The sequence below is a fragment of the Notolepis coatsorum genome (genome assembly GCF_963971535.1).
Source record: "Notolepis coatsorum genome assembly, chromosome: 11".
Classification (NCBI taxonomy): Eukaryota; Metazoa; Chordata; class Actinopteri; order Aulopiformes; family Paralepididae; genus Notolepis; species Notolepis coatsorum.
The window spans coordinates 123,672,715-123,688,976 of NC_140175.1; the positions used below are offsets into that span (position 1 = coordinate 123,672,715).

Below are 16,262 nucleotides of genomic sequence, written 5' to 3' on the forward strand. Positions count from 1 at the left end.
TCCACTGTACTGGATGGTCCGGTCCTGAGTTTGTAAGGTTCCACTATACTGGCTGGTCCGGTCCTGAGTTTGTAAGGTTCCACTGTACTGGATGGTCCGGTCCTGAGTTTGTAAGGTTCCACTGTACTGGATGGTCCGGTCCTGAGTTTGTAAGGTTCCACTGTACTGGCTTGTCTGGTCCTGAGTTTGTAAGGTTCCACTGTACTGGCTGGTCCGGTCCTGAGTTTTTAAGGTTCCACTGTACTGGCCGGTCCGGTCCTGAGTTTGTAAGGTTCCACTGTACTGGATGGTCCAGTCCTGAGTTTGTAAGGTTCCACTATACTGGATGGTCCGGTCCTGAGTTTGTAAGGTTCCACTGTACTGGCTGGTCCGGTCCTGAGTTTGTAAGGTTCCACTATACTGGATGGTCCGGTCCTGAGTTTGTAAGGTTCCACTGTACTGGATGGTCCGGTCCTGAGTTTGTAAGGTTCCACTGTACTGGATGGTCCGGTCCTGAGTTTGTAAGGTTCCACTGTACTGGATGGTCCGGTCCTGAGTTTGTAAGGTTCCACTGTACTGGATGGTCCGGTCCTGAGTTTGTAAGTTTCCACTGTACTGGATGGTCCGGTCCTGAGTTTGTAAGGTTCCACTGTACTGGATGGTCCGGTCCTGAGTTTGTAAGGTTCCACTGTACTGGTTGGTCCGGTCCTGAGTTTGTAAGGTTCCACTGTACTGGCTGGTCCGGTCCTGAGTTTATAAGGTTCCACTGTACTGGATGGTCCGGTCCTGAGTTTGTAAGGTTCCACTGTACTGGTTGGTCCGGTCCTGAGTTTGTTCTAAACAGGGTAAATCTGCATGTTGCTATGACGCCCCTCTAGCTGTAATGAACTCCAACAGTGTTAAAGGTTGATATTCTCCCCTCTGTTGCAGAGTTTAAAACTTTGATCTCCAACCTTTGTCAATCAAGCTGTACGTGTTTTAATTGATTGTTATCCCTGCTTTTGTCGACCCTTGTCTCGTTGTCTTCATAATATGCTGTGTGATTCGTTATGCTTTATTTATGATTGCTTATTTCTGTAACTGTATGTGAAAAATTACTAAATGTAAATTAACTCAACGTGTAAATGAGGGAAACCTTAGTTGCCTTTCGAATAGGTTTGAAATTAAATTAAATTATTTCTGAATTTATGGAAAAATGCCCTTATTATCATTTTGGTTAGGAACCTGTCTGTCAGCACTGCAGTTAGGAACCTGTCTGTCAGCACTGCAGTTAGGAACCTGTCTGTCAGCACTGCAGTTAGGAACCTGTCTGTCAGCACTGCAGTTAGGAACCTGTCTGTCAGCACTGCAGTTAGGAACCTGTCTGTCAGCACTGCAGTTAGGAACCTGTCTGTCAGCACTGCAGTTAGTAATGTGTCTGCTCCCCCGCAGGTCACCATCGGAATGACACTCCTGTCAGGAGATCCCTGCTTTAAAACGTGAGTTGTTGCTCCCCCCCATAACTTTGTGTGTACTGCCCCCTGCTGACCATTAGGTCCAACTGCTCAACACCATACCATCTATACCTACATTTGATTTTTTTTTTTTTTTTTTTTTTTTTTTAACCTGTATTTAACCAGGCAGATCAATTAAGAACAAATTCTTATTTTCAATGACGGCCTGGTGAGAGGACAACAGGTCCTGGTGAGAGGACAACAGGTCCTGGTGAGAGGACAACAGGTCCTGGTGAGAGGACAACAGGTCCTGGTGAGAGGACAAAAGGACCTGGTGAGAGGACAACAGGACCTGGTGAGAGGACAAAAGGACCTGGTGAGAGGACAAAAGGACCTGGTGAGAGGACAAAAGGACCTGGTGAGAGGACAAGAGGACCTGGTGAGAGGACAAGAGGACCTGGTGAGAGGACAAAAGGACCTGGTGAGAGGACAAAAGGACCTGGTGAGAGGACAAAAGGACCTGGTGAGAGGACAACAGGTCCTGGTGAGAGGACAAAAGGACCTGGTGAGAGGACAAAAGGACCTGGTGAGAGGACAAAAGGACCTGGTGAGAGGACAAGAGGACCTGGTGAGAGGACAAGAGGTCCTGGTGAGAGGACAAGAGGACCTGGTGAGAGGACAAGAGGTCCTGGTGAGAGGACAAGAGGACCTGGTGAGAGGACAAGAGGTCCTGGTGAGGACAAAAGGACCTGGTGAGAGGACAAAAGGACCTGGTGAGAGGACAAGAGGTCCTGGTGAGAGGACAAGAGGTCCTGGTGAGAGGACAAAAGGACCTGGTGAGAGGACAAAAGGACCTGGTGAGAGGACAAGAGGACCTGGTGAGAGGACAAGAGGTCCTGGTGAGAGGACAAAAGGACCTGGTGAGAGGACAAGAGGACCTGGTGAGAGGACAAGAGGACCTGGTGAGAGGACAAAATGTCCTGGTGAGAGGACAACAGGACCTGGTGAGAGGACAAGAGGTCCTGGTGAGAGGACAAAAGGACCTGGTGAGAGGACAAAAGGACCTGGTGAGAGGACAAGAGGACCTGGTGAGAGGACAAGAGGACCTGGTGAGAGGACAAAAGGACCTGGTGAGAGGACAAAAGGACCTGGTGAGAGGACAAGAGGACCTGGTGAGAGGACAAAAGGACCTGGTGAGAGGACAAGAGGACCTGGTGAGAGGACAAGAGGACCTGGTGAGAGGACAAAAGGACCTGGTGAGAGGACAAGAGGACCTGGTGAGAGGACAAGAGGACCTGGTGAGAGGACAAGAGGACCTGGTGAGAGGACAAGAGGACCTGGTGAGAGGACAAAAGGACCTGGTGAGAGGACAAACGGACCTGGTGAGAGGACAAGAGGACCTGGTGAGAGGACAAGAGGACCTGGTGAGAGGACAAAAGGACCTGGTGAGAGGACAAGAGGACCTGGTGAGAGGACAAGAGGACCTGGTGAGAGGACAAGAGGACCTGGTGAGAGGACAAGAGGACCTGGTGAGAGGACAAGAGGACCTGGTGAGAGGACAAGAGGACCTGGTGAGAGGACAAGAGGACCTGGTGAGAGGACAAAAGGACCTGGTGAGAGGACAAGAGGTCCTGGTGAGAGGACAAAAGGACCTGGTGAGAGGACAAAAGGACCTGGTGAGAGGACAAGAGGACCTGGTGAGAGGACAAGAGGACCTGGTGAGAGGACAAGAGGACCTGGTGAGAGGACAAGAGGACCTGGTGAGAGGACAAAAGGTCCTGGTGAGAGGACAAAAGGACCTGCTGAGAGGACAAAGGGACCTGGTGAGAGGACAACAGGTCCTGGTGAGAGGACAAAAGGACCTGGTGAGAGGACAAAAGGACCTGGTGAGAGGACAAAAGGACCTGGTGAGAGGACAACATGTCCTGGTGAGAGGACAAAAGGACCTGGTGAGAGGACAAGAGGACCTGGTGAGAGGACAAAAGGTCCTGGTGAGAGGACAAAAGGACCTGGTGAGAGGACAAAAGGACCTGGTGAGAGGACAAGAGGACCTGGTGAGAGGACAAGAGGACCTGGTGAGAGGACAAGATGACCTGGTGAGAGGACAAGAGGACCTGGTGAGGACAAAAGGACCTGGTGAGAGGACAAAAGGTCCTGGTGAGAGGACAAGAGGACCTGGTGAGAGGACAAGAGGACCTGGTGAGAGGACAAAAGGTCCTGGTGAGAGGACAAAAGGACCTGGTGAGAGGACAAGAGGACCTGGTGAGAGGACAAGAGGACCTGGTGAGAGGACAACAGGTCCTGGTGAGAGGACAACAGGACCTGGTGAGAGGACAAAAGGACCTGGTGAGAGGACAAGAGGACCTGGTGAGAGGACAAGAGGACCTGGTGAGAGGACAACAGGTCCTGGTGAGAGGACAACAGGACCTGGTGAGAGGACAAGAGGACCTGGTGAGAGGACAAGAGGACCTGGTGAGAGGACAACAGGACCTGGTGAGAGGACAAGAGGACCTGGTGAGAGGACAAGAGGACCTGGTGAGAGGACAAAAGGACCTGGTGAGAGGACAAAATGACCTGGTGAGAGGACAACAGGTCCTGGTGAGAGGACAAGAGGACCTGGTGAGAGGACAAAAGGACCTGGTGAGAGGACAAAAGGACCTGGTGAGAGGACAAGAGGACCTGGTGAGAGGACAAAAGGACCTGGTGAGAGGACAACAGGACCTGGTGAGAGGACAATAGGACCTGGTGAGAGGACAAGAGGACCTGGTGAGAGGACAAGAGGACCTGGTGAGAGGACAAAAGGTCCTGGTGAGAGGACAAAAGGACCTGGTGAGAGGACAAGAGGACCTGGTGAGAGGACAAGAGGACCTGGTGAGAGGACAAGAGGACCTGGTGAGAGGACAAGAGGACCTGGTGAGAGGACAAGAGGACCTGGTGAGAGGACAACAGGTCCTGGTGAGAGGACAACAGGACCTGGTGAGAGGACAAAAGGACCTGGTGAGAGGACAACAGGACCTGGTGAGAGGACAAGAGGACCTGGTGAGAGGACAAGAGGACCTGGTGAGAGGACAAGAGGACCTGGTGAGAGGACAACAGGACCTGGTGAGAGGACAAGAGGTCCTGGTGAGAGGACAACAGGACCTGGTGAGAGGACAAGAGGACCTGGTGAGAGGACAAAAGGACCTGGTGAGAGGACAAGAGGTCCTGGTGAGAGGACAACAGGACCTGGTGAGAGGACAAAAGGACCTGGTGAGAGGACAAAAGGTTGCCTCGAAGGGTAACAGGCAAAGGATTTTTTTTTTTTTTTTTTTTAAACACACATATAAACAAACATGACAACACACGATAAGATACACAAGCATTAATACACAGTGTATATCCAACGAAATTACCATTTATACCAATGTCTTATACAGGATATACCCCTAATACCTGTTATCTAAAAACCTACACACATATGCTCCAGCTCGAACCCCCCCCTCCCGGACCCCTCTTTGGATAGTACCTCCATTATCCTTCGCTCCTAACCAGACACTACCATTATAAGCTAGCTTTTATTCTCTCCACCACTTCTAACCACATTGTCATTTTGGATTCATTGAGACCCAGAATTCTTGCTGTAGATATTTCTTGATAAATCACATCGAGATATGTAAGAAACCAAATTTTCCGGCACATTTTTTCCGGTTGAAACCAGCGTGATGCTATCAGCTTTTTAGCCACTGTGATACCCGATAAAACCAATCTCTTTAGCTGTGGATGTACTGCAAACTCAAAAACACCATTCAATAGTAATACAGAGGGGTGTACAGGTATATTCCAAGATACGAGTTTTGATAATTGTTGGGTCACATCTTTCCAGAATATCTTAACTGGTGAGCATTATTACATGCACATAACAATATTATTACATACACAAAACCAGGGCTGTACGCTAAGCTTTTTCACTAGGGGCAATATTTTTTAGGGGCAAATTTTTAAATAACAATTTTACCATTATTAAAAAAATATGTTCCTCCTGCCTCATTACTGTGGTCCTTTTATTTAACATTTAAGTGCGTTTGTTTTCAGGTTTGCATCTTTTATAATGAACCAACCGAGAAAGTGTGTAAATCACTAATAGAACAAAAACAACAAACTGTGTGTGTGTGTGTGTGTGTGCGCGCGCTTGTGTAGTGCTCCTTGAATGAGATCACCACAACACACACACCATTGCATTAATCAGGAGGACAAGAAACTCTGCATACATTTGTTTCACAATGAAGTGCTTTAGAAATCAAATTAATTATTATTGTAAATAACCCCATGAAAGGTTTATTATTTGTATGGGTAATTACCTGCTTCATATTTGTGATGTTACTGGTTTCAGTGTGTGCCTAAAGTGATCAATGTGTTGGGCCGTTTATAGAGATCTATGCCAATTAATGTTTATGTATATCCGGGACTTTTTTTTAGTAAGAATTGAGAGGTATTTGTATATGTGACCTTTATTTTGAAAACCGTGTTGCGACGCAACCTTATTTACATTTGCGATTTTGACAGTGAAATGTTCAGTACAACTTAGCTCGAAGGAAAGACTAATCAAAAAGGTTTAATTGACCCGTATGAGGCTCTTACGGTAGGACTTTGATTGTTTATAGAAGTGGAATGTAATACTATGCTAAACGAGAAATAAACAGTTTGTGACAGCCAGTAAAGTTGCAAGCCACTTTCATTTCATATACGAGGACACTGTGACCGTGACAATTAATAGTATTATCTTATTTGCATATTGTCTCATTATTAGATAGATAGATAGGTTGATATTTTATAAATTTAAGTAGACAGTATTTCACGTCCTAATAGTGGGCTACTACTACTCACCAAATCGATGGCTGAACCTGAACGTTAGAAGTGTCCGTGTCCGACTCCCCGTCAATCAATCATCACATCATCACGTCAATCATCATCATCTTATCATCTCTCCACATCGGACGTGGTTGTCATAAGATGGACTGATATCCACTCCGTTGTTCTTGCAGAGCAAAATTTGCATCTTAAATGTATTGAAATGAGGTGCTTCTTTGGCGATGCAATAGTCCATATTGAAAGGAAGAGAGGCCACATTCAGTTTCGTTTTGCTAGGAATTATGGGATTTGGTGTTGGATGTATAGACTACGCAGATAGGGACATGGTCTTTAATCGCACGATAGACTACAAGTACCAAGTATATAGCGTGACCTAGATTCACTCCACACGCAAATCTTTTTTTTCACTCAGGCTATCTGTGATCGCAGTAAGTTCATTCATTGCCGACAGATTCTTTCATAGCACCACGACATTGTGTCTACTGTACAGCCTTGGTTGTAGGCTAATGTTTTTTAAAAAATGTATCCAATTTGTATGGATTAATTTAGGAGTGAAATGCGAATGAAGGGTTGAAATCACAACTCGCAACGTTGCTCCCAAATAATATTTCCAACTCGCAACGGCCAAATTAAGGGGCAATTTGCGACGAGATCATCGCAGTGTACAACCCTGCACAAAACACTATTATTATTACATACACATACTATTATTACATACCCATAACAATATTAGTATATATATACACATAGCAATATTATTACATACACATAACAATATTAGTATTATACACATAACAATATTAGTATTATACACATCATATTATTACATACACATAATATTATTACATACACATAATATTATTACATACACTTAACAATATTATTACATACACTTAACAATATTATTACATACACTTAACAATATTATTACATACACTTAACAATATTATTACATACCCATAACAATATTAGTATATACACATAGCAATATTATTACATACCCATAACAATATTAGTATATACACATAGCAATATTATTACATACCCATAACAATATTAGTATATACACATAGCAATATTATTACATACCCATAACAATATTAGTATATACACATAGCAATATTATTACATACACATAATATTATTACATACACTTAACAATATTATTACATACACTTAACAATATTATTACATACACTTAACAATATTATTACATGTGATTACATGAGATTCGGGTATGAAAATCTGTTCTATAGTTCTTTTAAACAGAACCTTAGAAGAGGAGTAGCTATACTAATTAAGAACACAGTGAAATTTGAAATTATCAGGGAAATAAGGGACAAAGAGGGAAGGTATGTGTTGGTCAAGGGGAAAATGGAAGGTCAAATGGTAACACTAATAAATGTATATGCTCCACCAGACAGTGAGAAATATCTATTTGAAGCGATCTTTGATATCATAGCGTTGGAAGGGGAGGGGGTCCTGATCTGTACAGGTGATTTCAATGTAGTACTGAACTATGACATAGACACGACTAGCACAAAGAAATGGAGGACAAACATTAGCAAATATATGAATATACAAATGTCAGAATTAGGAATCATATCATAGACATATGGAGAGCAATGAACACACTAGATAGAGAATACACGCACTATTCACACCCACACACAACATATTCAAGGATAGACTATTTTCTCATGACAACAGGGGACAGATATAGGGTGGAAGAATGCAGGATAGGAGTGATGGATATTTCAGATCATAGCGCAATATATCTGACAGTAAATCTTAAAAGTAGACAGAGAAATACAGTTTGGAGACTGAATGTAGGACTATTGAAAAAACAAAGGTTTGGTTAGCCAAGTGAAGGAAGACATAATTAGATATATTGAAGAGAACGATAATAGGGAGGTAGATCCAAACATTTTATGGGATGCACTAAAGGTAGTAATACGGGGAAAATTGTTAGCAAAGACGGCATTACTCAAGAAGGCTAGAATAGAGACATACCAGAACTTGATAAAGAAACTGAAAGAATTAGAGAAAGAACACCAAAGCTCAAAGAACCAGAAGACACTTAGAGAGGTCAAGGAAGTTAGAGGAAATATAAACAAAGAAATAGAGAAGAAAGCTAGATACATGAAACAGACATACTATGAAGGGGGACCGAGAGCGACCAGACTGTTAGCTAGACGAATTAGGACACAACAAAAAATAAACACAATACACACAATAAGGGACACAAACACAAACAAAATACTGAGAGTGCCAGCGGAAATAGAGAAGACATTTGAAGAATATTATAGGAAACTATATACACAACCGATAGCGGCAGGAGAAGAGGAGATAGAATTATTTTTAGAAAAATTGGATTTACCATCAATAGGGAAGGAACAGAATGAAATATTAAATGCAGAAATCACAGAACAGGAAGTTTGGAATGCGATCAGTAGGGCAAAGAGTAGTAAATCACCAGGTAGCGACGGATTCCCCTCGGAATTCTACAAAACATTTAGGCAGGAACTGAGCCCCATATGTGACTCGACGTGACCAAACCCGATTTGATCCGGGGAGAAACAGTGTCAGGAAACGAAAAAATTTCTTGCTCTTCAGAAAATCGAAAAAAAACGAAATCTTGTTTTTTTTACATCTCTGAAATGTCATTAATATGTTCCCTTATTTGCCCTCATTTGCAAACTTAAATACAACTTGTAAATGAGGTAATTATTGTTATATAGTTCGACAAGTATTGTCTCTCAATACTGTGGAAAAACTACAGCCGAGGGCATTTAGCTGGGTGTGGTCTGTCCGCGTATTAAGTACAGGTACTTATCGAGGTGTTGAAACACACACAGACACACGCTCTCCTTTATTAGCAGAGAGAAGAACAATGTTAATTAATACACTTTATCTTAATGTTATAAGTTATAGCAACGTAACTTGTGACAAACGCAGTGTCTATATAAAAAAGATAAATTAAAATTAAAAAGGCTGTCATCAAAAAACGCGAGTCCGCGGGTGTATTGTCATTAAATGAATCAACATTAAAACACATTTAGAATGTCACGAATTTGATGAGCGAACGAATTTCGTTCGAGTGAATTTATTGCAACCTAATGGCATAAGAAGTAAATTCATTCAATAGGGAAACTCAAAGAAAATAACAAACAACTTATTATCATTATCATTATAGGACGCGATGGCTGTTGTTGTTTTCACTATACACTTCGGTGGACACTGTGCTGAAGACGAACGCTCGCTGGCAATTCATCACGGTTTCATGACGCTGAATCTGAACATTGAACATTGACTTTAAGTTACACTGCTATCTTAACGTTAGCAAGCTAAGCATGCATAGCGTGACCTGTGTAACGTTAAGTAACTTGTTTTCCGCAGGGATAGGGACACGCATTTCCTTCATTCCACAGCGCTGAGCGTGCAACGTATTTCATTGATACTCAAGACAACAACACAACTTGCCCTCAGGGACAATAATATTTCATCTATTTCCATCTATAATATCAGTGATTATGATCCTCACACAGGAAAGGGCTAATTTAGATACAGTATGTATGTATTATTTACAGATAATTGAAGGTACCTCAAAACATGAAACCAAGCCATGTCACACGATTTTTAAGGGCCCTTTTCGGGCGGGGGGCCCCCTTTTTATGCTTTTTGGGGGGTTTTGGTGATCAAATATTGAATATTGAACTATAATAATCAGTGCAGGAGCTCACTTATCCTTGAAAGACACTTTTATCACTGACTTAAAAGGCCCATACATCTCCATAAATGTTCAGGGGGGAGGTAATAAGTGCTTACCCTACAGACCCCAAGAAGTGCTGTATATTCTGTATTGTTTAATATAAATGCATTTTTAATTCCAATCCCGATTTGTATTTGAGATTCCCAAATCCCATCGGACTTGACTTCTTCGTGTCCCTCAATGAGTGTAATACCAGCATTCAACTGTATGCGCCACAGCGGTTTCTATCATCATCATCATCACCACCCACGCTATGCATAAAATATAGGTCCGTGAAGAGGCACGCTGAGGAGGCCATGCAAACTGCAATGGAATACGGGGCATCTCTCTCTCTTTACCTAATATTTTGATTCTATCCTGACATTTTTCAGTTGGAAGGGCAGTATGCGTAACGGTAAAAAAAAAAGAAAAAAAAATCTATTTTCAAAAAGGGCACTTTTTTGATGTTGCTCAAAAAGGCAGGTGCTCAAGCACCCCTTGGCCTCTATGTGTGCACGTGCCTGTGTGTGTGTGTGTGTGTGTGTGTGTGTGTGTGTGTGTGTGTGTGTGTGTGTGCGTGCATGTACTAGTCTATATGCATGAAATGTGCATCTCTATGGCATCTCTAGACAAGTCAGGTTTTCATTGCCATCAATTATTTTTAGTTCCTTTTCCCCACAAGTTAACATTTCACTACCACACTACATACGGTTAACACTTTCACTACCACACTACATAAGGTTAACACTTTCACTGGTATATGATGACTCATGTGATGAACTAGGCTGGTATATGATGACTCATGTGATGAACTAGGCTGGTATATGATGACTCATGTGATGAACTAGGCTGGTATATGATGACTCATGTGATGAACTAGGCTGGTATATGATGACTCATGTGATGAACTAGGCTGGTATATGATAACTCCTCTGATGAACTAGGCTGGTATATGATGACTCATGTGATGAACTAGGCTGGTATATGATGACTCATGTGATGAACTAGGCTGGTATATGATGACTCTGATGAACTAGGCTGGTATATGATGACTCATGTGATGAACTAGGCTGGTATATGATGACTCATGTGATGAACTAGGCTGGTATATGATGACTCATCTGATGAACTAGGCTGGTATATGATGACTCATCTGATGAACTAGGCTGGTATATGATGACTCATGTGATGAACTAGGCTGGTATATGATAACTCCTCTGATGAACTAGGCTGGTATATGATGACTCATGTGATGAACTAGGCTGGTATATGATGACTCATGTGATGAACTAGGCTGGTATATGATGACTCATCTGATGAACTAGGCTGGTATATGATGACTCATCTGATGAACTAGGCTGGTATATGATGACTGATGAACTAGGCTGGTATATGATGACTCATGTGATGAACTAGGCTGGTATATGATGACTCTGATGAACTAGGCTGGTATATGATAACTCATCTGATGAACTAGGCTGGTATATGATGACTCATGTGATGAACTAGGCTGGTATATGATGACGCATGTGATGAACTAGGCTGGTATATGATGACTCATGTGATGAACTAGGCTGGTATATGATGACTCATGTGATGAACTAGGCTGGTATATGATGACTCATCTGATGAACTAGGCTGGTATATGATGACTAATCTGATGAACTAGGCTGGTATATGATGACTGAACTAGGCTGGTATATGATGACTCTGATGAACTAGGCTGGTATATGATGACTCATCTGATGAACTAGGCTGGTATATGATGACTCTGATGAACTAGGCTGGTATATGATGACTCATGTGATGAACTAGGCTGGTATATGATGACTCATCTGATGAACTAGGCTGGTATATGATGACTCTGATGAACTAGGCTGGTATATGATGACTCATGTGATGAACTAGGCTGGTATATGATGACTCTGATGAACTAGGCTGGTATATGATGACTCATCTGATGAACTAGGCTGGTATATGATGACTCATGTGATGAACTAGGCTGGTATATGATGACTCATGTGATGAACTAGGCTGGTATATGATGACTCTGATGAACTAGGCTGGTATATGATGACTCATCTGATGAACTAGGCTGGTATATGATGACTCCTCTGATGAACTAGGCTGGTATATGATGACTCATGTGATGAACTAGGCTGGTATATGATGACTCATGTGATGAACTAGGCTGGTATATGATGACTCTGATGAACTAGGCTGGTATATGATGACTCCTCTGATGAACTAGGCTGGTATATGATGACTCTGATGAACTAGGCTGTATATGATGACTCATGTGATGAACTAGGCTGGTATATGATGACTCATGCGATGAACTAGGCTGGTATATGATGACTCTGATGAACTAGGCTGGTATATGATGACTCATGTGATGAACTAGGCTGGTATATGATGACTCTGATGAACTAGGCTGGTATATGATGACTCCTCTGATGAACTAGGCTGGTATATGATGACTCATCTGATGAACTAGGCTGGTATATGATGGCTCTGATGAACTAGGCTGGTATATGATGACTCATGTGATGAACTAGGCAGGTATATGATGACTCTGATGAACTAGGCTGGTATATGATGACTCATGCGATGAACTAGGCTGGTATATGATGACTCTGATGAACTAGGCTGGTATATGATGACTCTGATGAACTAGGCTGGTATATGATGACTCTGATGAACTAGGCTGGTATATGATGACTCATCTGATGAACTAGGCTGGTATATGATGACTCTGATGAACTAGGCTGGTATATGATGACTCATGTGATGAACTAGGCTGGTATATGATGACTCTGATGAACTAGGCTGGTATATGATGACTCATGTGATGAACTAGGCTGGTATATGATGACTCCTCTGATGAACTAGGCTGGTATATGATGACTCCTCTGATGAACTAGGCTGGTATATGATGACTCTGATGAACTAGGCTGGTATATGATGACTCATCTGATGAACTAGGCTGGTATATGATGACTCCTCTGATGAACTAGGCTGGTATATGATGACTCTGATGAACTAGGCTGGTATATGATGACTCTGATGAACTAGGCTGGTATATGATGACTCATCTGATGAACTAGGCTGGTATATGATGACTCCTCTGATGAACTAGGCTGGTATATGATGACTCCTCTGATGAACTAGGCTGGTATATGATGACTCATCTGATGAACTAGGCTGGTATATGATGACTCCTCTGATGAACTAGGCTGGTATATGATGACTCCTCTGATGAACTAGGCTGGTATATGATGACTCATCTGATGAACTAGGCTGGTATATGATGACTCATCTGATGAACTAGGCTGGTATATGATGACTCCTCTGATGAACTAGGCTGGTATATGATGACTCCTCTGATGAACTAGGCTGGTATATGATGACTCCTCTGATGAACTAGGCTGGTATATGATGACTCATCTGATGAACTAGGCTGGTATATGATGACTCATCTGATGAACTAGGCTGGTATATGATGACTCCTCTGATGAACTAGGCTGGTATATGATGACTCCTCTGATGAACTAGGCTGGTATATGATGACTCATGTGATGAACTAGGCTGGTACAGTATATGATGACTCCTCTGATGAACTAGGCTGGTATATGATGACTCCTCTGATGAACTAGGCTGGTATATGATGACTCATGTGATTAACTAGGCTGGTATATGATGACTCATCTGATGAACTAGGCTGGTATATGATGACTCTGATGAACTAGGCTGGTATATGATGACTCCTCTGATGAACTAGGCTGGTATATGATGACTCATGTGATGAACTAGGCTGGTATATGATGACTCATCTGATGAACTAGGCTGGTATATGATGACTCCTCTGATGAACTAGGCTGGTATATGATGACTCGTGTGATGAACTAGGCTGGTATATGATGACTCCTCTGATGAACTAGGCTGGTATATGATGACTCATCTGATGAACTAGGCTGGTATATGATGACTCTGATGAACTAGGCTGGTATATGATGACTCATCTGATGAACTAGGCTGGTATATGATGACTCCTCTGATGAACTAGGCTGGTATATGATGACTCCTCTGATGAACTAGGCTGGTATATGATGACTCATCTGATGAACTAGGCTGGTATATGATGACTCATCTGATGAACTAGGCTGGTATATGATGACTCATCTGATGAACTAGGCTGGTATATGATGACTCGTGTGATGAACTAGGCTGGTATATGATGACTCCTCTGATGAACTAGGCTGGTATATGATGACTCCTCTGATGAACTAGGCTGGTATATGATGACTCCGATGAACTAGGCTGGTATATGATGACTCTGATGAACTAGGCTGGTATATGATGACTCATGTGATGAACTAGGCTGGTATATGATGACTCATCTGATGAACTAGGCTGGTATATGATGACTCATGTGATGAACTAGGCTGGTATATGATGACTCATGTGATGAACTAGGCTGGTATATGATGACTCCTCTGATGAACTAGGCTGGTATATGATGACTCCTCTGATGAACTAGGCTGGTATATGATGACTCTGATGAACTAGGCTGGTATATGATGACTCTGATGAACTAGGCTGGTATATGATGACTCATCTGATGAACTAGGCTGGTATATGATGACTCTGATGAACTAGGCTGGTATATGATGACTCATCTGATGAACTAGGCTGGTATATGATGACTCCTCTGATGAACTAGGCTGGTATATGATGACTCCTCTGATGAACTAGGCTGGTATATGATGACTCTGATGAACTAGGCTGGTATATGATGACTCCTCTGATGAACTAGGCTGGTATATGATGACTCTGATGAACTAGGCTGGTATATGATGACTCTGATGAACTAGGCTGGTATATGATAACTCATATAGCCTGACATAATGTGCCTCAGCGTTGCTGTCTCTGAACACAGTGGACACAACGGGGCCCCATCTACCCACTGGTTTAGGGTCCGTGATGATGGCATCACCTTTAGTACAGCTAAATGGCTTCCATGGAATCTTGATAATGTTGTCATGGAAAAGGGCATTGTTTTATGTGTGGACAGTGTATATTAATATATGATGTTTATTTAACCCCGTAGGGCCCCCAGCACGGCTAAATCTGTCTCCCTGCGAGGCCAGGACCCCACCCTGCAGCTGGCCTGTAAGGGCGGGGGCACCGGCGCTGACACCCTGTCTCCACCAGGGGGCAGCACAGCAGGAAGCCGCCCACTCAAACCCAGACAACCATCGCTGCTCAGCTCAGGTAACGATGACCTGCTGTGAGGGTGATTTTGTAACCGATCTGAATAAGAAACAAATACAATTGAACATGAATAGATAATAACAGTTGAGGGGGCGGCTAGGTGGTGTAGTGGGCAAGGCACTCGCCACCAGTGTGGAGACGCTAGGATTCGCGTGTTCGAATCCAGCTCTCCACATTGTTTTCAGTTTAGCTGGTCGTCCGCAGTAATATACATTGGCCGTATTACGGGGAGGGAAACTGAAGGGTGGGGATCGAACGTTGTGAACAAGCGACTCCTACAAGTCGGTTGGTGCGCCTGCGCAGTAGAATCAGGAAGTGTCGGGGGCAGCGTGAGCCTCCCACGCGTTACTCCTCGACACTGAGAGATCGAGCTGCGCAGGTGAAAAGATGCGACTGCTGTTACCTCAAGTACCGGAGGGGACTTGTGCTATGTATGACTTAGTCCACATTGCAGCCGGCTTGTGGGAGGCAAGAAACAGCGTTCGTGACAGGGGAGGGTTGAATTGGATGATACGAAATTGGGATGGGAGAAAATATAGAAAAATGGGAGAAAAAGTGGATAAAAAAAAAAACAGTTGAACGATGTGTGTCTGGGCTCCAGGTCTGCCGGAGGACGGGGAGCAGCCTCTTCCCAGCCACGACGAGGTGTTCCACAGCGGACACGCGCGGAACAACAGCTACGCCAGCCAGCACAGCAAGATCTCAGGTCAGGACCTCCTCAATACACTCAACCCTGCAGGAGGTCAGGGGTCAGCACCTCCTCAATACACTCAACCCTGCAGGAGGTCAGGGGTCAGCACCTTCTCAATACACTCAACCCTTCAGAAGTCAGAGGTCACGACCTTCTCAATATACTGAATAATTGACGAGCAAACCCTTTCCAGTCGCGTGGCAAGCCTCTTAGCTAACAGCTTGGTATCCATGGCTGACGGGTGAATACAAACCTGGCTCCTTAGGGTCCTCCTCTAGTAGAAGTG

The 16,262-nt window shown here is 43.4% G+C and overlaps 1 protein-coding gene across 1 annotated transcript in view; it reads left to right on the forward strand.

Moving 5' to 3' along the window:
• eeig1b (estrogen-induced osteoclastogenesis regulator 1b) overlaps positions 1-16,262 on the forward strand; it is a 127,959-nt gene that overhangs the window by 67,668 nt on the left and 44,029 nt on the right. Inside the window, exons 6-8 of the mRNA XM_084324354.1 lie at positions 1,411-1,457; positions 15,122-15,285; positions 15,887-15,991. Of these exons, the coding sequence (XP_084180480.1) occupies positions 1,411-1,457; positions 15,122-15,285; positions 15,887-15,991 (316 nt within the window). The remainder of the gene's footprint in view (positions 1-1,410; positions 1,458-15,121; positions 15,286-15,886; positions 15,992-16,262) is intronic.